Raw genomic sequence first — 22841 nt, 5'->3', positions numbered from 1 at the left:
ATATCACGGAATTGTTCCATAACAGAACGACCATCAACCTTTTGATAATTATTGAAACGACTGACAAGAAATTTCTTATTTGTAACATCTTCGGTCATATATCTTGTCTCCAATTTATCCCATAATTTTATAGCGGTGACCTCGTTTTGGTAGGTGTTGAACAAACCATCAGATAAACCATTCAATATGTGGTTCATGCACATGTAATCAACATTGTCCCATTTTTGTCTTCTCGGGTTGCAACAACAGATTCGTTTTCATTCTCTTCAGGTCTTGGAGTATCCAAAACATAAGCAATCTTCAAAGTTGATAATAAGAAGTGCATCTTTTTCTGCATCGTCGAAAATTGCCACCATCAAACCGATCAAGTTTGACAAAGTTGGAAGTCAACTCCCTTAGTGTTCCACTTTCATGTGTTGTAGTAGACATCATGAATTATAACCTTAAAATTGTTAGTACAAATATCCGGTGAGGAAAATCTTGATTAGATGAACGAAACTCGAACAAAAAAAAAAGAAATAGGACAAGGCTTCAAGGCGTATATCAAGCCACTATCTTTAAGGTTATATTCGCTCCCACCTATATTCGGTGTGCAAATGAGTTCCAAGCAAATTAATCTCGAGGATACAATGAAGCCAATGATTATTTGCGTTTTGCACTGACGAGAATAGTCCACTACGCACTGAGCAATGTATGACAAGAAACTCAATTTCGACAAAAGATTTTTGCAGTAATACTTTATAGAACAATCTAATAATATTAGAAAATGAAAGAAAGAAAGAAAGAAATAATATTAGAATTTGTTGGTGTGATTTCCAAATGAAATTTCATTCCTATTTATAGGAAATTTCATGTCTCTTCATATAGACATATTTCAATAGGTGTCTTTCTGAATAATAGTGTCTTTAAAATAAACACATAATTATTCATTTAATATTATAACTATTCAAATAATATTATTTAAATAGTTATAATTCTTTTTCAAAAAATCAAATAATATAACTTTTGATTAATTACACCAATTCATTTATAATTATTAGAACACTATAAATATTTAAAAATATTCCAACACTTAATCCTAATAAAAACTAGCCGACTCTTTTGGTGACCTCATAGATCACCTTTATTCGAATCCATCTTTGCAAAGTTTTGATGTCTAACAAAACAAAAATGGAAATGTTTCAATCAATTGGTATCTACCTTTGCTGCCTCCATGATTTAGCTACCAAAATTAATATCTTATCCTAAGGTTAACATGCCAAATCAAATATGTTTTTAAAAGCTAATATTTTATTAATCTAACATGTGGTGGTTTAGCATTGATTAATCCGTTAGGGTTTAATTTGCTAGACGAAAATAAGGTTTAGTTACCATCCAAAATGTGGTTGGTTTACGTTAGAAATGAATGGGGTTTTGAACACTTTGTACAGCATAAGGCCGGGCTTCAATGGAGTGATCCACACTCCACAGGTCCAAGCCTAGTGGTGTGGTGGTCCGCATCCCCAGGTCCATATCAGCTGCGGGACCTAGTGACAACGAAGCCGATGTTGACGATTATTCATTGTTTGATAAAATCCTTGGTTTTGGTCTCTTTCCCATAAATAAATGTTCATACTCAGAAGTCAGAACAATAATCAGCAAAGACAAAACAGTTACTTGGATATAATTTCCCCTTGTCAAACCTACCCTCTGTAAGCAATCCGCCATGGACACATTAGCAGCTCGATTCAAGCTCTTCGTTTTGCCCTTTCTATCCATTTCTTTGCTTTTCTTACCTTTTCTCCAGGCCACTGATTTCGATTACTGCGGTCAGTTCATCTTTCATTTTGCTAGATTTTTGTTGTTTTTTCTCTCCCCCTTTTCCTGAATATCTGCTCTAAAAAGGAACTGTACACGTGTTAGTCCATAGAATCTTAATCGCTTTTCAGTTTTTTTGTGTGTTCAATATGCCTGAGTTCCTAGATTGAAATCAATGCAGATAATAAAGGTAATTACGTTGTAAAAGTCGATGGAGTCGACATATCACCTAATCCTGTGATTAGCGGGAAACCGGCCACCTTCACGATCTCAGCTTCTACTGGTAACTTTCAGCTTTTGCAATTTCTAAATGGTTTTTGACTTTTTTTTTTGTGAGCTTTAGGGTTTGTTTAGTTCTCCGGATCATAAACTAAAGATAATAAAATCTTTTTCTAAGTTTGTTGTGGGTAAGATTAGAAGTGTGTAAGGATAATTTTTATCTATGTTACTTAAACTGGAGTGTGAATACAATTTTTTCTTCAGTTTATCATGTATTTAAAGGGTCTTTGAAGATCATATATCATACCATGTTCAAATCTCAGGGACATCAAGCAGGAAGGTTAAGCAAATCTAGGTTAAAAGCTTCAGGTTTTCTTTTAATTAAGAATCTAACCTTCAATGTATTGACTTGTATGAAACAGTGGTTAAAGCTCTTATCAAACTTAACCCTAAAACCCCTAAATAACGGTCTCAGTACTGTTCAAATTGCAGCACAACCCCAAAACCCATATCATTAATTTATGAATTCTTTTGAAACCCTCTTGATGAAAGTTAATTCTTCCTAGTATTCTTTATGATTTACAATACCCTACATTATTATCCAATTTATCTAGTAAATACGTTTCTAATCTTAGTGGACTATGCTCTTGCATGTAAAGTTAATTCCTACTTGCTCGAATTGTGCTGTCTTTTACTGGCAAAACCATTTCTTGGCATTGAGAACCTTCTTTATTTGTGTCACTGAGTGCCTTTTTTTATGTGGTACACTTGATGCATATTTATATGAGAATTGCCTTTTGTTTTCACATCCACGGTTCATAGAGGGGGCCTTCTTTGGCATCTTATGAATACATTTTTGCAGGTCAAGCTATCACTGGTGGCAAAGCGGTGATTGACGTTTACTTCTTCGGGTTTCATATCCATCAAGAAACTCATGACCTTTGTGAGGAAACATCTTGCCCTATTACTGTTGGCAACTTTGTGCTCTCTCACAATCAAGTTTTACCTGGTTTTACTCCACCTGTAAGTTTCACTTAACTGGGACACACTTTTTGTTTTCGAAGCTATGTTCAAATTATAACACTTGTGAGGTTCTCTTATAACTTGAACTTTTGAGATATTCAACTAACCTATTCTTTTATATATTCATGATTGTTAAAGAAATCACCGGTTGTTTGCAATGCTTCATGATTGATCTTAGTATCTCTCTTTTCTAAGCCTCACTTCAATATATTTGTACGTGCATTTGTATTATATAAACGACAATATCCTCAAGTTTTGCTAGGCTCAGTAAGAAAATCTCATAAACACCTTTCATATGTGACATCCTTTGCTAATACCAATCTGAACTTTCTAATAAACACCAATCTGAACTCAATAACTGAACTTTCATATATCTATATCGTGTTGTACTTACTTCCTTGCACAGGATATTCTTTGAGGTTCAAGTAAGAATAAGAAGACTGTAACTTGTTTTGATTTCAGATTATGCTACCCTGGCTTTATTCTGTTAAATCCTTGCCTGTTTGATATGCACTTCTTTAGTGAACGATGAGCTTAGAGACCTTAAATCAATGATATCCTGTTTCCTGAGGTCTCATTTCTCTTTTGGGCAGTATCCTCTCTGAGAAGCCTTAAACTGATAGCTTATGAGTTGTTTGCCACTTGGCCTTTTATGATGCCGTCTTCCTGCTCCTGATCTGTTAACCTGACATGCATTGTATTTCAAAACATTAACGTGGGATCAGAAATCTGAAACTCATCCATGCCTGATGTGCTTTCTGATCTTTCCAATTTATCATTCATAGTAAGATGTTCAGTGTTACTTTCATGCCACTCTTGGTTAATCAATAAATGTGATGTGCTCCAACCATTAGCAAAGCTTTAGGAAGCAATATAAAGAGTAATCTGAACAAAAGTAAACAATCTGGAGTTAGTGGGAAAATTTCTCAAGGAAGAAGTAACTTGAACTTATATTTTTAAAATTTTTAGTGATCTGTTTCACGTTTTAAGTATTAGGGTCTGTTTGATTGACGGAATTGATTTTCCGGAAAATCATTTCCAACTTTTCCAGCGTTTGATTGGCAAAAAATATTTTCCATTTGGAAAATGAACTCCAAAACAAAGGAAAATGGGTTACATTTTAGGGAAAATGTCTTACCCTTTCAATTTCCGTAAGACATTTTCCGTGCTCTCCTCTCTATCGCCTCCTTCATTCCTTCCTTCATTTCCGGTAGAAAACTGTTTCTATTTATCGATTTTCCAAGAACTTGTTTTTTAATTATTCAATACTTGTTTTTTAACACAATTACAAATAATTTATTTGATATTAGTTTTTTTCAATTTATAACGATTAATATTGTAGCTTAATAATTGAGTATTATTATAAATAAATCATTGCAATATATGTAAAAATAATTTAAAATATAAAAATTTATTAATATATATTAGTATATGTAAAAACAACTTTTCCGAAAAATATTTTCAAAAAATCTGCCAAGCAGCAGAAAATATTTTACACAGATTCAATCAAACACCAGAAAATATTTTCCAGTAAATCATTTTACAGAAAAATAAAACATTTTCCAGAAATCATTTTATGGAAAATATTTTACTAACAATCAAACAGACCCTTAGTGTAATGAATATTTCAAGGGATTTTTGTATTCCACCTACTGGCTGTCGTTTCTCTTTAAAAGTAGAACTCCAATGCCTTTGTTCAAGCCAAGGACCTTGTCTTGCACACAAGCTGATGAACTTATAACCAAGTCCGTCTCTCACTGCAGTTATGAATGGACTGTTTCAGCTCCTTTTTTCTTGTATTCTGCTAACTGGTTTGCTATCATTCCATTGATTAATCTTTCTTAATTGGTTTTCTTTAGAGCTTGTTTTCACCTGGGATTTTTGTTAGATTTCAGAATGTAGTGAATTTGATAATTTCTCCCTCTATCTAGTTTTCATATGGAAGATGTACTCCACTTGGTTGATTACTTTTTTATTATTATACTTGGTTACATACTTAAACTGTCAATAGAGACCAGAATCCAGAGGTTTATACTTTGTAGCACTTATGTATTAGCTCCATTTAGCTGCCTTTGTGGTTCTATCCCAAAAGAACTCCGGTGGGAAGTGAAAACAGATCATATGGGTTTCAAACTTCTGAGATCCTAATTAGATTCTTTTAGGCTTTGTTCACCAACCAGTTACATTACAATTGACATAAATAGGTAATTATCTTTCCTTTTTATTTTGCAGGGTTCCTACAAACTTAAGATGACATTATCAGGTGCGGGAATTAAACAGTTAACTTGCATTTCCTTCGATTTCAAAATCAGTTTTGGTGCTTCTGAATCTTCAGTCTCTGATAGCTGATCAGCCCACCAAGTATATATATGAAATATGGACTGCAGTAGGATGTTATATCTTGTTTATTGCGAACAGATCTCACATTCTGCAATATTTTGTACTTGTATTCCGTATTATCGTTCTTGTGAAGATGTCATGAGACAAACTACGTTTACATGGAAGTCACTCCAATCTGCTGATTGCTGAATCATGTTAACAATGTTAATTTCCCTTAATATCAAATCATTTTACATGCTTGTATATTCTTTATGATACAAAAGGAGCCTGTAAACAAGGAATGGGGGGTTAGAGAACGAGCTCTATGACTCGGGCTTGAGATGTTGATATTCAGCTCAAAATAATAAGGCTTATTGGTATTATAAGCTCTCGAATTTTTTTCAAAATAATCAATTAAGTTCCTCTGAACTTTTTACATCCAATTGAGTTTTTGAATTAACAATAGGTACTTTGACTAACATTGACTGTTAATATTTAATGACAATACTTATGTGGCCGTTAACAGTCACATCATTGTCAAAAACTAATGTGGTAGTGTCATGTCACTAAGAAATAATTTTTTCAAAACTAAAAATTATTTGATAAAAGATTCAAAATTAAATTTTATTTTATATTTTAGGAGAGTAAATTAATTAATTTTAATTTTATAATAACAAATTGGAGACACTATAAAAGGATAAAAGGTTTTCAATTTAATTGATTTTGATGTTTTGGAATTAAATTTTTAATATTGGAAAAAATTTAAACTTTCAACAATAAGGTCAACAAGTATAATGTGACATTTTAATGCATTATTTTAGATTCTACTGTCATTTTACTTTAATATTTAATGTTTTTTTACTTAGATCAATATCTACAAAAAAAAATTTTAGTGACTAAAATGAAAATACCTTAAAAGTTGGTCATGAAATTGTAATAATTTTATTTTATGTAGCCAAATAAAAGTATCTTAGAAGTTGAATGATAAACTAAGTAATTTATTTAAAAATAAAGAAAATTAAAAAATAAAATGAATGATCAAAATAAAAACTTGCTAAAAATTAAGGATTAAAATGAATGTATGTAATAATAAATTAACAGCAAGCGAATATTGCAAAATTTTTATTTTCCATGCTCAATTTGGGTGATGACCTTTACCCGTTTTTAAATAATCAATCAGTCTGACTCTGACACCTACATACATGATAACCTTAATATTTTATTGTATTTTTCCAAAGCAGCACTTTGAAGAAATAAAAAAATCACGCGCTGATGAAATAAAATAAAAAAGTGGCTCCAGAAATCGCAGTTCAAAAATTTCAACCATTCCCCCAACGGTTCATAATTTCAAAAAGCATATCCTCATCTTCACCGTCCATTCCAACCTCTATCCACCATCCGATCAGAAATTCTCCTTCTATTCGTTTTTCCTCAACAAAAATCATTTCAAAATCTCACTTTATTTACTCTCTCTCCAACGTTCTTCCTCAACACTCTCAGATCTCTCTCACTCTCTCCCCCAAACCCTAAAACACTTTCAGCCAAAAAGAAAACAAATAAACACTTAACTTTCACTTGAAAACGAAGCTTCCCTTTCAAAATGCCGTTCATTTCTGACACGGCGAGCGCGATCAAGAGCCGTTTCGGCTTCCATAACCGGACCTCTTCCTCCGAGTCGGCCTCCTTGTTGTCGGTACGTAGCCCGCCGGATCTTCTGGTGAAATCGGCGGTGAGGGATAATTCCAGCAATTTCACTGCCGCCACCTCTGCAATTCGGAGCATCCGTGAGTGGGAAGATGGTTTGACTGGAAGTACTGAACCAGCACCGCAGTCACAGAGCTTTGAGTTCCGTGAAGACCCTTCTTTTTGGAAGGACCACAATGTGCAGGTGTGTTGAAATGTTTAAATCTTACCTTTAATTTTCTTAACAAAAGTAAAAAAGAAAGAAAAAAGAATAGCCAAAACATAATTTTCCACTCTTTTTAACTATTGCTAGTCTGTGGTTTGTGAAAGAAGATTGCAATTCTGGAGTACTCTTCAATTGTTAAAACGTATTTTTATTTTCCACTCTTTTAAACTTATTTAGTTGGACTTGGTTCTTAGTGTGTAGTGGATCAATCAGGCTAGAGAGCGCAAGGAGTGACCAGCCTTGAATAGGGTGTGCCTTTTTTTCCCTGTACGTTTCTTATGAGGACTGCTTTTCAACCTACTACTATACAGTAGGTTCTCAGTGCCCTAAGATCCCAATCCCAGATCGAGTTCCAATCGCCGAATTGTTCTCAAGCGAATGGCTTTTACTCAACCTCAATTCATTCAGTTAGGACCTCCCTTTATGTCATTTTTCCCTTATCTAACAGGGATTTATGTTCTTGGATTAAAAAAAAAAGTTGGCTAGTAGCTAAATAGATACCCAAACAATGGCACAGGCTAGTGAAAATAAATAGAAGTTAAGCTAATTGGACCAAATTTTTTGTTTTTTTTGAAAAATAAATTAGGTTATCATCAGAATTCGTCCCCTTAGTAGTTCTGAAATTTCACTACAAGGCAACAGCAAGTGTGTTAGGCAAGAAAGTTGTCAGACAATTACTTGGACGGGGCATCCAGAATCTCGTTTTACATTTGATCTTGTTGCTGATGAACATGTTAGCCAGGTATGCCTTTTCTTAAAAAAAATTAATCTTTTATGTTTAGACCTATGTTATTGCTAAATTATGACATTTAAGTGATTTTAAAGGAGGGTCTGTTCAAAGTAGCTGGATTGCCCATGGTGGAAAATTGCATGGGAGGTTACAACAGTTGCATGTTTGCATATGGCCAAGTGAGCTTCCAAGTTTTAATCACTTTGAGTAAAATTTTTTCTATTATTTCCATGAATTGGTTAATTTTCCACTTATTGACGTCTGGATTTATTTATTTTATTCGGTTCTTGTTTTGGTACTGGCTCCAACTTAAACTTTCTATTATAGACTGGAAGTGGGAAGACTCACACAATGCTCGGAGACATCGAAGGAGGCACTCGTAGGCATAGTGTCAATTGTGGGATGACACCTAGGGTGTTTGAATACTTATTTACAAGAATACAAAAGGTATGGTGTACTTTGGCAAGCTGTGATTGGATTGATGTAATTTTACTTGTGCAAAATAAATTCTCTTTTATGATCATTTTGACAATTAGACGGTCTGAGCATTTATAATTGAGGGATGGAGATAAGGATTAGTTTTGCATGTTGAGTGTTGGAAATCATTGTTGATTAAATATTGTGGCTTTATTGACTAGTTTTAATTATATATTTAAATGTTTAATATTGTAATATCTGAACTGCATTTTTGTGCCAAATGATGGAAATGCCCGTTGAATTAGAATACTTTCTTTGGATAGAATGAATTTGTGTAAGCAAAGCAACTACTGAAGTTTCTATGAAAAACTAATACATAGTTGCTTCTCTAAGCTAGGAGTTTACAGTCTTCTATACCATGTTTCATTATTTTATAAATCACTTGCTTTTTGTTATCAAGTTATCTCATACCATACTTCTGTGATATATCAGGAGAAAGACACTCGTAAAGATGAGAAATTAAGATTTACTTGTAAATGCTCGTTTCTGGAAATCTATAATGAACAAATCCTTGATCTTTTAGATCCATCATCAACCAATTTACAGGTAAAATTACCTACATAATGTCTATTACAACTCAGTTTGAAATACAAGTTTTTCCCTCTAAACTGAAGAAATTGACTCCTCTTCGGTGTTTACGTTGCAGATAAGAGAAGATATGAAAAAAGGTGTTCATGTTGAGAATCTTAAGGAGATAGAAGTTACAAGTGCACGGGATGTGATTCAACAGCTCATTCAAGTACTGACTCTTAAAAGTTACTTGTACCATAAGCACATCTAGGTTTAGACGTTCATGTTTAAAAAATTCTTAGCTAGAGTTAATAAGGTGTTTCTAGAGTTTATTTTGAATGTATAAGAATTCTTTTTATTTTTTAAATAGTCTTTTTATGTTTTCTCTTTACTTATTATTCACCTAAAGCTTTATAAAATATTTCAGGGTGCAGCAAATAGAAAGGTGGCTACCACTAACATGAATCGTGCAAGTAGTCGTTCTCACAGTGTATTTACATGCATAATTGAAAGTAAGGTGTGTGACCTTTTGATTGAAGAGTTTCTATAAAATCATTAGTTCTTTCTCTTTCATGGGTTGTCTTTACCTTGAAACTAGAATATTTTAACTAAGTGTTTAATATCAGTGGGAGTCTCAAGGTGTAACTCACCACCGTTTTGCCCGACTTAATCTTGTTGATTTAGCAGGCTCAGAAAGGTACAGAACATGTCTAAGTGTGAAAAACATAACACTTCTTCTCGTAGTTTCTTTTGAATATATCATTTATAAGTTGCTCATGACAGGCAGAAGAGTTCTGGGGCCGAAGGTGAACGCCTCAAGGAGGCTACTAATATTAACAAGTCTCTTTCAACATTGGGGTAACTTATCGTTGCTCTAAAGTGTAAAATTTATAATATCAGATTATGGTTCTTTGTTTTTCATTCTACCAGTCTATAACAAACAATTTTACATTTGCAGACTTGTGATAATGAACCTTGTAAATATTTCCAATGGGAAGTCTCTTCATGTTCCTTATAGAGATTCAAAGCTCACTTTTTTGCTTCAGGTATTTTTATGAACTTTTTGAAGCAGGGCAGCTATTATACATTTAATCTATAAACAGTTTTTGTTGTATGTATGCTTCTATTGAGAATGTTTAGTGTTCTGGATCTGCTATGCAACTGAAAATAATGTCTTGCTATTTTCTTTCCAGGATTCTCTAGGAGGGAATGCAAAAACAACCATAATTGCAAATATTAGTCCAGCTAATTGGTTAGTGGAATATATTTTTTGTGTTTTTGCACTAGTTAGTTGATTTAAACTTCAATTTTAAATTCCATTTACGTGTGTGAATCCAATTTTTTTCTGCAGTTTTCACAATGAGCTGAATCTTAAATGCATAATAGTAAATGACAAATTTTCCGTTTTCTTCTTTTGGGCATCTTCTGCAGTTGTTCATTGGAGACACTAAGTACATTGAAGTTTGCACAGCGGGCTAAATTTATTAAGAACAATGTATGAGATCTTTGCTTAGCTACTTTTAATACAATGCATGGCTTACTCGTCATTCATGTGATTTCCTGAAATCCTCTGTTTTATTTTCTGTTCCCAACAGGAACTGATGCTAGCCTTTGAGCCTGTTTAGACTACATAATCTGTACTTGTATACTAATAATGAGAGTTTTGTGTTGAGGAACCCATTTAGTTAAAAAGGTCGAGTGATACCAAGTTTTTTTCATGTATATATATATTGAAAAATACAACTTTTTGTTAAAAAAATTATTTCTTTTAACCTCTTAATCAGTTAGCCAAATTCTAGTTAATGTATATAGTTTTTAAATTTTGGATGTCATATTTATTGAAAGATTTGAACTAATGTATTGTAGGCAGTGGTAAATGAAGATGCATCTGGAGATGTTGTTGCTATGAGACTGCAAATTCAACAGCTGAAGGTATAATATTGTTACTTTCATATTTGAAAGTACCTTTAAAGTTATTGTAATACTGTAATAGTAGGCGGTTCGCTCAGTTTCTATTTATCAATATGAGTTTCACTATACTTCTCTGCTGAATCTCCTTTTTATTGAGCAAGCAGTAATTGTATTGTGAGTATTATGTTTTGCTTTATCTTAACTGAAAAATAAAGGTAGAAATAAAAAATGTTAATTTACAAAATTTCAAGCAGCAAGCAGAATCTTCTGTTTTTGTGAGCTGAAGTCATGCCAAAGTTTAAATGATTCATTTTATTTATTTCATTTGCATGGTTCTCATATTCTTTCAGGTTTCTAGTTATCCTTATTATCCAAAATTCTGTTTTTTTCAGAAAGAAGTATCTCGTCTACGAGCTTTTGTTAATGGCAAAAGTGAAAATCTGGATAATGATAACTTGGCATCAAGCATTCCAGCATCACCTGGGCCCTTTAAATGGGAATGCCCTCCTGGATCATTCAGTCCACTTACATCTGATAAAAGGATGTCTCAGGTATGCAGAAATCTTGCTTTGTTGAGGAAACAACCAATCTAGAGCTGTTGTTAAACTATTTTCTTTTTCTGCTTATTATGATTTTGTAATCCAGAAAAAAGATTATGAAGTTGCTCTTGTTGGGGCCTTCAAGAGGGAAAGGGAGAAAGAAGCCGCTTTACAAGCACTGACTGCTGAAAACCAGGCAGCTATGCAGTTGGTATGTCCTATGCCTTGAAAGAAGTACCTTTTCTTTATTTTATATGTTTCAGTCTTTGGGGCTGCAAAGTTTAAGTTAACAATAATTTTTGAAAGTTTGGGAGTTTAACTTAAGGAATAGGACATGCTTAAAATTTTAATTATATAAATTATAAAGGAATTCTGTGAGATTTGTTCTTAGCATCTAACTCTGGAGTATTGCGTAATGTGATAAGTTATTAGAAGTAAAATTTGTTACTTTGTGTTGGACTTTTGATAGGCAAAATAAAGAGAAGAGATCCAAAGTTAACAATATTTTTTGAGGTTTGGTTCTTAAATCTTAAGGAATATGACATGCTTAAAATTTTAGTATATAAAGGGATTCCGTGAGATTTGAACTCTAGAGTATTACGTAAAACTAGAAGTAAATTTTGTTTACTTTGTGCTGTCTTTGTTGATAGGCAAAACAAAGAGAAGATGAGATCCAAAGTTTGAAAATGAGGTTAAGGTTTCGAGAAGCAGGAATTAAGAGGCTGGAGGCTGTTGCTTCTGGAAAGATATCTGCTGAGGCACACCTACTAAAAGAGAAGGAAGAATATTTGAAGGAAATTGAGGTTTTACGAGCTCAAGTTGATCGCAACCAAGAAGTCACTAGATTTGCACTGGAGAATTTGCGACTGAAGGAAGAGATTAGAAGGTATGTTTGCACCTGGTCCTCGGGGTTCTCCATTTCACTCTTTAATCGTTATCCATTTGACTTTTTTTTTTACGTGCTATAAGTTTGAGAACTATTTTCAGTTGTAAATACTAAACTAGTTGTTGTCATGAATCAGTGCTTTGAGCCTGGTGCTTAATTGGTTCATGCAACCATCTTAAGAGTACTGCATTCAGTAAGGTCTAGTTTAAATCTTAGCATTTACTTATTTTCAAGCTGCAGTATCTTTCCTACCAAAAAGTCAATGCTTCAAGCCAGGATGAATTGGTAAATGCTGAAAGAACCAATTCTCTAAAGTGTTTATAAAAAACTTCTTACATAATTGCATTTAATTTTCAGTGTTTGCTTCTTTTGGCTTATTTACATGTTATTTTTCTTCTTTGCATGAGCAGGAATAAACAAACACTAATATTATTATGTCTCTGATGTTTGTTGCTACTCACAGATTGAAGTCCCTTTGTGATGAAGGCCAAGTGGAGATGATGAATGAACAGATCAAGGCATTACACAATAAGGTGCAAAAAGAAATTCTTTGAATATTCTTCTAGTGTCTAAATTCATGGTTGATATTGCTCTTTAGTGCAAACGTTGCTTACTCCAGTCACTATTATGCAGTTGCTAGAGGCACTAGATTGGAAACTTATGCATGAGTCAGACTCCTTAATGAATGAGGTTCTTTCTAAGCTTTGTCATGACCTAAATTTTGATGATTTTAAATTTTGTGAAGAAAATCTTCTAAATCTTGGTTAATGTTTGTGCAATGCAGAAAACAAAATCTAAAGGGTCAGGAGTTAATGATGATCTTAATGAACTGATCTCTAGTCAGGTTGGTTAAGTCTTCCAGGATCTTAGTGTGGTTATTCTCTTATGCATAAACTACAAAAGATATGTTTGCATTATGTGTCTTGTAATCTTGGAAACTGTTTGCAATTCACTATAACCTGAATGAATACAACTGTGAGCTAGATTCTTAACTTTTAAATAATCCTACATCTTTTGACAAATTTTTTTGTCCACTTGGAGTAAAGATTCTTAACTTTACATATTTCTAAGTAATGTAATCTTTGAAATTGCCAATAATCTCTTGACCTAGTGGCAAGAGGCTTGTGAGACATAAGATTATGGCAGCAAATAGGATGTCTGAATTTGAACAGAAAAAAAAAACCTATTATCTTCTGCAATGGGTCTTCTTCCACAAATATCTATTATTACATATTTCTTGCCTGAAAAAGAAATTTTGATATACTGAAAACAGGAGCAGGATTCAGCTTGGGGCTCTAACCTTAAGGAGGAAAACGAATTCCTTAGAATGCAGGTAGCTATACCTGGATGAACTATTTCTTTGAAGCTGTTCTTTTGGTAAAATATGGATTTCATGTGATCGATAAATGTTTGTTTAACAGGCAATTCACAACAAGGCGGAAATGGATGTACTCCAGAAAAAACTTGAATTTTGTCTTGATGAGAAGGGAGAGTTAGAGAGGTATGTCATAGCTTAAGAGATGTACAATTCGAAGAAACAGTCATGCAGTATCATATATTGATATGCTTTACCATCAAAATAATTATCAATTTTGCAGGTATGTCAGTGAGCTACTTAACAAGCTTGAAGAAGAACGGTCTTCAAGATTGGAGAAAGAAGCAGTACAGCAAACAGTGGTTCGTTCATCACCAGCAGATGTGCCAACTATCAAACTTAATGACCAACTGGAGCTTAAAACAATGGTTGATGCCATAGCGGCTGCAAGTCAGAGAGAAGCTGAGGCTCATGAGAGAGCATTTAAGTTGTCTCAGGAGAACGAAGAATTACGATCAAAGCTTAAGAGCTATGTTGAGGATAACAAGCAGCTCCTTGAATTATATGAACAGAATGCTGCTGAAAGAAATTATAAAGGTTCAAATGAAGGTGAAATTAATGAAAATGACACTACGGACCACACTGATGCTGCTTTACATGAAAATTGTGAAGAAAAACAGGTCGAGTTGAAGAAAGTTGTTGATAACCTCGAGCAACAGCTAACGGAAATGCATGAAGAAAATGAAAAATTGATGGGTTTGTATGAAAGAGCAATGCAGGAGAGAGATGAGTTCAAAAGAATGTTTTCTTCTTCAGGAACTCCAAACAGAATGGAGCCTAGAGAATTCGAATGCCCTGAAAAGCTAGTTGAAGTTGATGGAGGGGAAGACAGCTTGGATAAACCTCATGTCCAGTTTGACTCAAAGGATTTAGAGGGTGGAACTGCTCCCCTTTGCTCACTTATGCAGGATGCAGGTGAAAGTCTAGAGTTGAATATGCTTGGTGCTATTGAAGTGATCCCAAGTGTGAAAGATGTGCATTCCGATCTTCAATCAGAAGCAGGGAATTACATGGAAATAGACCAAGATGCTACTGCTGCAAAGTTGTCAGAAGATTTAAATTCTGCTAGAGCAATTCTGAAACAGGCACTTGAAAAGCTTTCATATTCCGCCAAGACAGTTAACGAATTTTGTTCCCTTGAGAAATCATTCTGTGAGATTGATAACCTTTCCAGAGAAATAGAAGTAACAGAAAGTGGGATAGAGGAGAAACAACGACACCTTGAATCTGTTGCAATCATTTCTTCAGAAACAAAAGAAAGAAAAGCTTTAACTGACAGCAAGTTATCAGCACTCAAATACTCTCTTTCAAACTTTTCTTCTTCGGTTGCTTACTTCGAACAGCGAGAAGCTCGAGCAAGGATGAGATTAAATGCCTCATTGTCATACTTGGATAACAAGAAAGACGAACTAGCCAATCTTAAGAAGTCAAAGGCGGAAATCGACGTGTTGTTGAGTAAGATACGGGAATCTGAATCCGCAACAAGGAGCAACATTGTGTTGTTGAAATCAAAACTTGAGGAAGAAAGTAATAGACAAGAGAATGACAAGATTTTATTTGCCATTGATAACTTGGATAAAGTTGACCCCTCCCAGAGAAACTTATGTTTAGGTGGCAAAGCTACTGAGTTACTGAAGACTGAAGAAGAGAAAAGCAAGCTCCAAAATGAGATCAAGTCATCACGTGAAAGCTTGGCAGCCATTAAAATGAGATTCCAGGATTTGAACAAGAAACTGATGAAGGTAGAAAAAGACATGGAAGGTGTTTCAATGGAAATACAGAAAGGATCAAAGTCAGTGGAGGAATTGAAGTTTGCCATGGAAAGTGCAATCCAAGAGAAAAATACCCTCCTCGAAATTGCAGAGAATGGGAAAGCTGAAATCGATAACTTGATCTTGGAATACCAGCAGAGTATTTTTTATGTGGATCTGACAGAAGCGGAGATGAAGGCCATTGATGAAGAATTGAAGCTTGAGTCAAGGAGATTAGAACAGCTACAAATAATGAGAGCCACATCTGGCAAGAAGGTAGAGCAATGGTTGTCTCATTCAGGTTTGTTATCCGAAAAACTGGGAGCAGAATTACAAAGTGTTTGGGCAACTTTCGAGGAGGCTAAGAGTTTGTTAGAATCGGAACATTGAAGTGTCTGTTAAATCCTTGTTTTTAACAGGCTCCTGATATTTTCCACATTAATTCACAACTCAAAATCCTGTGAAATATGCGTGCAATTTCTGGTGTAATTAACTATTCCATCTCGTTGATGTACTTGTTTGTATTTTAATTATATACTAATTGCTATTCCCTTTCTAAGGGTATTCTGAAGACATTGATGGTTCTTATAGAACAAAAGAAAAACCAAAATAAAAGATGGCTAGGACATCTTAAAATTGAAGAACTACAGGATTTGAAATTGTGCTGCCATCTATGAGCTTCACCGTAATGTGTGCTTGGTTAGATTAAAAAATGAACGGATGAAAGGAGGAAGTGAAAGTGGAAAGAAAATAAATTTTAAATATGCTTTATTGGAAAGAAAATGTGTGAGAAAAGAAAACAAGAGGGATGATTATTTTCTATTTTAATGTATAAAATTAATCTTGTTAAAATAGGATGAGAAGGAAGATGTATATATTAATTTAAAGTTAGGTATTTTTAAATGTTTTATTTTCTTTCTTTTCATTTTCCTTTTATTTTTCTCTCTAGAAACAAAATTTATGTTATCCATCGTTTTAATTTTTATACTTTCAATTTTCTATCCTTCCAATTTCCTTTCACTCTACCATTATCCAATTAATCTTTTCCTTTTTGCTCCAAAAGCTTTATATGGTCTTTCCATGTTATCCTATAACGAAAAGAAATAATAAATAGAATACGAGAAAATATAACTATATCAAAATATTAATAAAATAAACTTTATAAAAAATATAACTTATTGGAATATAAATATATAAAATTTCCAATATTATTATAAATAATATCAAAATTCATATTATATTAAAATTTCTTAATAAAATAAATTTTTTTAAAATACAACTATATCAACCGTTAAATTTATACAATTAACTATAACTAAACTCGTATACAAGGTGTCAGATACGGGTTTAATTGAGGCGGATTGAGGCCTGAATAAATTTAATGCCTTTTGCAGTTGCGAATTGTAGTGTTCTTTTTAGAATTTACTAAACCCGTGTAGGATTTTTATTTTTTTTTACGTTAGTGACCCTTTTTTCATGGAAATAGTTTTTTTTTCTTTTCTGGTGCACAATTAGTGTGGTAATATATCTGAATTTCTTATGACTTTGAAATAAATTTAATTTATCCATAATTTGCTAGGTTTAGTTGTGAGTAGTAGGTTTTAGCTGAACTGGTTCACTCGTTGAAATAACTGAAATTGAAAGTTCTTGAGTATTTTTTTAACAACCAACATTAAACATTAGTAGTTGTTTTATTGTGGATTTAATGGCGTTGGCGCAATGCAGATGATGTCTAATCCTAATCTGATGAGAATGGCCTCAGAAAGCATGAAGACCATGAGACTTGCTGCAGAACAGTTAAAGCACACTCGACCAGAGGAGATGGCGGAAATTGGTGAGAAAATGACTAATGCATTGCCTGAAGAGATAGCTGCCATGCGTACCCATGCTGTTGCTCAGATCAGTTATGAATTAAGTGCAGCTCAGATGTTGAAGAACCAGGTGTTTTATTACCATCTAAACTCACATCATTGCTGTTGATTTTCAATCGCTCAGATAAAATATATGTCCATCATGAAAGAGATTTTTTCTCCACATTCTTAAACAAAGAGAGAACGCAGTAGGAGCCTTGATGCTGAAAGAAGTTGCGATACTCTTTCTTTTAGAAGTTTTACAGAACTGGATACATTGTAAAACCTTTGATGAGATAATATCATACTGTCGGGTTTACATGATCATTGGGTTGCATTTGCATAACTTAAATATGTTAGTCAAATATATGAATGTGAGGTGTATGTGAAGAAACCAGACATCATTTGTGTATGGATACTATTCAATTATGACTCAAATGTGGAGGCAATTCAGTGCTAGGGGTGCAACTTGTGATCGAATAAAATATGATTTCCTCAATTGCTGCTTGAGTGCATGGCTTTCGTTCTGTTAATCAGTTTCCAAAAACCAATGGTATTATTATTACTAACTTTACACATTGAATCTTGAGAAGACTTTTTCACCATGGAATTATTTTCAAATAACAGAAGAACGGAAACAATGTCTTATAACTTTAATTTATGGTTCACCCTGTCATATTTCTGGTTTATTTACTCTTTTCTCTTATTAACTAGCATCAGACATGCGAGTATATCTATATGTTTTCTAGGGGAATGAGCTTCATAAGCAGGGGAGGTTTGATGATGCCTCTGAGAAATATTTGCTTGTAAGCCAGCGATTTATATTTCATTTTTTTCTTAAAATTTATCTCAGCTTATTTGTATTTTATTGTCATTAATTAAAATCTTCATTTCCTCTTCCACAATATTAGGCAAAGAAAAACCTTAAAGGAATTCCTTCCTCCCATGGAAGAACACTTTTATTGGCATGCTCTCTTAATCTGATGTCCTGATACTTGAAAACAAGGCAATATGATGAATGTATGAAAGAAGGCTCTGAGGTACGAAGATTCCAGTTTTTCCTTTATTTTCATGGTACAGTACTATAGGTTTTATCATAAATTATATTCTCAAGTTATTATCCTCATCCCAATATAATATGAAAAAAAAAACACTCTTTAATGTCACTAGACTAGGCTACTAATTAAATAAACAGATAGATGTTCTTTGTATATTTAGTATATAATAGTTTGCGTCTTCCATCTTCTATCTAGCTGAACTTACCAATTTTTATTTCTGGTTTTGTCAGATGATGGAAAGAATGTCAAACCTCTTTACCGAAGAGGTCAAGCATACAAAGAACTGGGCCAACTAGAAGTGGGTTTTATATGCATATAGGTCAAGCATGCATTTTCAAATTCTGGAATAATCTGCACATGTGTTTGCTTTATAATTTATAACTTTCTGCAATTTATTAGGATGCCATCTCGGATTTGAGCAGGGCACATGAAGTTTACCCTGGTGATGAAACAGTTGCTGATGTATTGAGGTATGATTTATTTGGTTAAGATTGTGGAAACACGGGATAAGTTGTAGTCAGGTGCATTCACCTTTGAAGTAGTTATGCACCAACACATGTCATGATTATTATTGGCTGGGACACGTTAGGTGCATTTTGTAATTGTCGTTTATTTTTCTCTTTTCTTTTATGGTATGTAGTTTAGTTATTAACCATTATTCATAAAATTGCTGATAAGTCACTTTTTGTTTGAATGCGCCGTGGTAGTTAGTGATGTCAATTGTTAATGTAGGGATGCTGAGGAAAGATTGGCTAGAGAAGGCAGTCATCAGGCACCTCAAGGTAAATTTAACATCCTATATTTTGCATTTTCTTATGGATATTCTCTCTCACATATATATAATATGTATATGTATATGTATGTCTGTGTCTGTGTCTTTAATGCTTACACTTCTATTTGCTCGTTATTTCACAGGTGTGGCAATTGAAGAAATAACTGAAGAAGCTGCAAGCACCTCTTCAGCTAATCGCCAAACTTCATTTACCAAATATTCATCGAAACAACCACGAGAAAGTACTGGATTATCTAAAGAATGAGAGTGGGAAAAACGTTTGGGACATTGACAGCCAATTCTGTGTGCCTGGAGGCTCTAAAAAATGATCCAGAAGCCCTTCGGTTTGTTATCATTTTGACAATTGTTTGTTTGGTGGTCAATTACTTAATCTGGTAATGCCATATTATGTCATCTATGCTGTCGAATATATAAAAAATGATGTGAACTTTGATACTTGAAGATCATTTACGGTTTCTGCTCTCTTTATTTCTCGTTGTTTTAGCTTTAAATCTTAGCGGCATTAATTTATATTATCACCTTATAGTATGCAAATAATTACAATTCGCTTTGATGCATGTCCATGGTGGATAATGAGATTATGAACTTAAAAAGGTTACTGTTGCTAGAAGTAGAACTTGTAGAACTAAAAGTTTCTGGTCTGTGCTGAATCAATTTTTTGTGCTCTATTATTAATTTAGTAGGTCCCAAAATTGACAATTCTCCCGTTTCCCCTTGTATTAGCAGATCGTTTCAGAAATTCATTTCTAATGCTGATCCTTATACCCTTTCTGCTTTGAGTAGCGGTAAAGTTGGAGAGGTGTCACCAGACTTGTTTAAGACTGCTACAAATATGATCGGCAAAATGTCACCTGAACAGCTACAAAAAATGGTTCAATTGGATTTGGACCTGGATCAGTTCATCCCAATGTAACACCTGACATGCTTAAATCTGCAACTGATATGATGACCAAGATGCCTCCAGAGGAGCTTCAGAAAATGTTTGAAGCAGCAGCCTCTTTGGAAGGGAATGACTCTATTTCCACATCAACAGCTGTAAAGAGTAGCAGACTGGATTCAGATGCTGAGGTAAAATATCCAGAATTTCAGACGGCATCTGTCTCCAATGGGAATAATGGTTTTGGTGAAACCAGTTCTTCTAGTCGTTTTCCGAATCCAATGTTCTCAGTCGAATTTGCCTACATCAACTGCTGATTTACAGGAACAGATGAGAAACCAAATGAAAGATCCAGCGATGCGGCAGGTACGACGAAGAATGTTGTCCTTCTCAATTGCAAGTGTCTCTTCATGATTAGAGCTTAAGTTGCCCCAAGTTCGTGGCTTTTAAGGTTTTGTTATAAATTGGCAGATGTTTGCATCAATGATGAAAAACATGAGCCCAGACATAATGGAAAACATGGGTGAACAATTTGGATTGAAGCTTTCTCGTGAAGATGCCAAAGCACAACAAGCTATGGCATCTTTATCACCCGAGGAATTGGATAGAAAGGTACTTGTTTCGATACCCTGTTTTAAAATTTTTGGCTATTTAGAACATGGTTTATATAATTGTTAAACCATTTATCAGTATAAATGTTTCAATCTTTATCTCAAATTATTATAGTTGAATAGTGTGGTTTTGTCTACACATTGCTTCAACTTCATCCTTACCATTTATCCTCCTCCTCTAAGTTGTCTCTTATTGAGCCAGTTGTGGTGGGCGTTTCTTTATCAGAATGTTAACCGCTTTTGCCACTAAATTATAACATTCCCCCTTCAACATCTTGTTCCAGATGCGCTGGGCAGATAGGATCCAGAAAGGAGTAGAAGGTGCAAAGAAGGCAAAGAACTGGTTGCTTGGAAAATCCGGTATGATCCTAGCACTATGCATGCTCATCTTAGCAGTGGTTCTTCACCGGTTGGGTTTTATCGGTAGATTGAATTATCTCAATCTCCATTTTGAACGTGAATCGCCATGGAAGTTCAACTTTAGAAACTATATCATGCTTCTCGGGTTGCAAGGTGGTAAGGGCAGTAATTTGGAGCAACACGTTCTCACGATTAAAAAACGGTGTTTTGTGTTGTATCGATGAAAGGGGTGGTCGAGATTTCTTTCAAATGTGAACGCTCAGTGGATTCCGTGTTGTATCGATGAAAGAATGGTCAGTGTTTCTCTCAGAGGAGATTGAAAGGCACGATCCTGATATCAAACTGACTTCCATTTCTCTGCAAAAATATCACTATATCAGCATTTGAGGACATATTTCTGATCCTTATCTGTTTCAGGTTTTTCTCTGTAACAATACAGCATTCTGATGACATATGTCTTCTGATTCTTCTGTTTTCGGGTTCGGCTAACGAATATCTATTGGCTTCTCGTCATTCATTTGCGTCTCTTTCATTTTCTTCTCTCCTATTCAAAATTTATTTTCCACCTTTTCACTCCTACCCATTTTTTCTCTTTAAAAAAAAGTCAATATTAAAGAGAATATGAAAAGGGTACGCATTCACAATAATGAAGAAAATAAAAAGTCAACCGGGAAATTTTTTTTTGACTGAAAATTAATATAATTAATATTGAAAATTACATGACAACTAAACTACTCCAATCTACACTCATTCCGTCCATCCTCTAGACGTCCCAGAAGCTAACACGTGGATGCCATCAGCCCTTTTAAAAAAAAAAATCCTTGGACTCGGTTTTCCAGCCTTTCAGGTGAAAGAAAAAAAAAATCCCAGTTTTAGCACGACGGGTTTGAAGACATTTTCTAACTTCAAAATTCTAGCTCTCACGTAAATGGGGAAAATGACTATCTTTTATTGAGATCTTATAATATACGAAAACCTTCAATTTGCTGTCTATCTATAATAACATATATGAATTGCCATTATTTTACGTTAATAACATATATATCAATGTGAATTTTTTTACGTTAATAAAAATAATTATATTAATTTCCATTATAAATTTATTTTAGTAAGATTATTCAATTTATAAGGAAGAATTTTAATTTCATTAAAATCTTTCATTAAATATATAATAATTAAAAAGAGTTGTATTTTTGTTAATTTTTATTTTTGAGTTATATTTAATCATTAAAGTTAAAACATTCAATTTTATATTGTTGGTTTATTTTAATAAATTTAACTTTATAGTAAAACTAAAATCATTCAAATGGAACAAACTGAATATATTAATACATTTATTAAATTTTTGTTGAGTGGTTGTGAATGTTTTGATACGTCCTTTGGATGATGTATCTAAGTTAGGAACGTTGGTTAATGCTTAAGGAACAGTTTAAGCACTAGTCGTTTTATTGGATACGTAGAAATTATAATAATGTCGCTCGGTGGTTTATTGTATGCAAATTTCTCTGAAAGAAATATTCTTTTCATCTCTCTTTCTCATGATTTTGCATTGTGGATTTTACTAATTTATTGTATATATGCAAATCATTCTGAAAGGGTTCTATCTTTGTTAAATTTGACTATATTTTTATTTTGTTATTTTCCTTAAAAATTATATGTTGAATGTATTTCATATCTAAACATAAATACTAACACTATCAAAATTAAAACCTTAAACGTTAAAATAGCTTCTGAGTTTTGATACTGTTAAAATGAATTTAACATATTGATTTTTAAATTAAAAATAAGCACACTTTTGAAAATTTTTCAAAATAAATTATTAATATTTGTCATTTTATCTTATAAT

The 22841-nt window shown here is 33.5% G+C and overlaps 3 protein-coding genes across 3 annotated transcripts; all 3 read left to right on the top strand.

Annotated features, from left to right (window-relative positions):
- Nucleotides 1-1601: 1601 nt before the first annotated feature.
- Nucleotides 1602-5622, top strand: LOC105770181 (uncharacterized). The gene is made up of 4 exons (XM_012591261.2): nt 1602-1808; nt 1979-2080; nt 2879-3039; nt 5272-5622. The coding sequence occupies exons 1-4, from the start codon at nt 1706-1708 to the stop codon at nt 5386-5388; spliced, it is 483 nt and encodes a 160-aa protein (XP_012446715.1). The 5' UTR covers nt 1602-1705; the 3' UTR covers nt 5389-5622.
- Nucleotides 5623-6749: 1127 nt separating this feature from the next.
- Nucleotides 6750-16019, top strand: LOC105768338 (kinesin-like protein KIN-12E). Its single transcript, XM_012588219.2, has 22 exons — nt 6750-7246; nt 7854-8009; nt 8093-8176; nt 8325-8444; nt 8907-9020; nt 9121-9213; nt 9412-9501; nt 9611-9681; nt 9768-9842; nt 9943-10030; nt 10178-10236; nt 10416-10479; nt 10851-10916; nt 11288-11446; nt 11541-11645; nt 12085-12320; nt 12784-12853; nt 12954-13010; nt 13105-13164; nt 13594-13653; nt 13742-13821; nt 13919-16019. The coding sequence occupies exons 1-22, from the start codon at nt 6959-6961 to the stop codon at nt 15834-15836; spliced, it is 4113 nt and encodes a 1370-aa protein (XP_012443673.1). The 5' UTR covers nt 6750-6958; the 3' UTR covers nt 15837-16019.
- Nucleotides 16020-18587: 2568 nt separating this feature from the next.
- LOC105766763 (outer envelope protein 61) lies at nt 18588-21475 on the top strand. The gene is given in 10 exon segments (XM_052631486.1): nt 18588-18620; nt 18754-18824; nt 19087-19136; nt 19270-19388; nt 19391-19470; nt 19874-20022; nt 20025-20307; nt 20309-20390; nt 20496-20636; nt 20920-21475. Coding segments are annotated over 10 exon segments (1308 nt in total). The 3' UTR covers nt 21220-21475.
- Nucleotides 21476-22841: the final 1366 nt, after the last annotated feature.

The sequence above is a fragment of the Gossypium raimondii genome, chromosome 5 (genome assembly GCF_025698545.1).
Source record: "Gossypium raimondii isolate GPD5lz chromosome 5, ASM2569854v1, whole genome shotgun sequence".
NCBI classification, from domain to species: Eukaryota; Viridiplantae; Streptophyta; class Magnoliopsida; order Malvales; family Malvaceae; genus Gossypium; species Gossypium raimondii.
Note: the sequence above shows the minus strand (reverse complement) of the source record. Positions and strands in the feature narration are given on the sequence as shown.

What these genes read in the sequence shown, in the direction of transcription:
- LOC105768338 (XM_012588219.2), top strand. Translation starts at nt 6,959, where the DNA reads ATGCCGTTCATTTCTGACACGGCGAGCGCGATCAAGAGCCGTTTCGGC. An exon ending in GGAAGGACCACAATGTGCAG is followed by an intron (nt 7,247 to 7,853) that starts GTGTGTTGAAAT and finishes AAAATAAATTAG; the next exon opens with GTTATCATCAGAATTCGTCC. An exon ending in ACGAATTCCTTAGAATGCAG is followed by an intron (nt 13,654 to 13,741) that starts GTAGCTATACCT and finishes TTTGTTTAACAG; the next exon opens with GCAATTCACAACAAGGCGGA.
- LOC105770181 (XM_012591261.2), top strand. Translation starts at nt 1,706, where the DNA reads ATGGACACATTAGCAGCTCGATTCAAGCTCTTCGTTTTGCCCTTTCTA. An exon ending in CACGATCTCAGCTTCTACTG is followed by an intron (nt 2,081 to 2,878) that starts GTAACTTTCAGC and finishes ACATTTTTGCAG; the next exon opens with GTCAAGCTATCACTGGTGGC. An exon ending in TACCTGGTTTTACTCCACCT is followed by an intron (nt 3,040 to 5,271) that starts GTAAGTTTCACT and finishes TTTATTTTGCAG; the next exon opens with GGTTCCTACAAACTTAAGAT.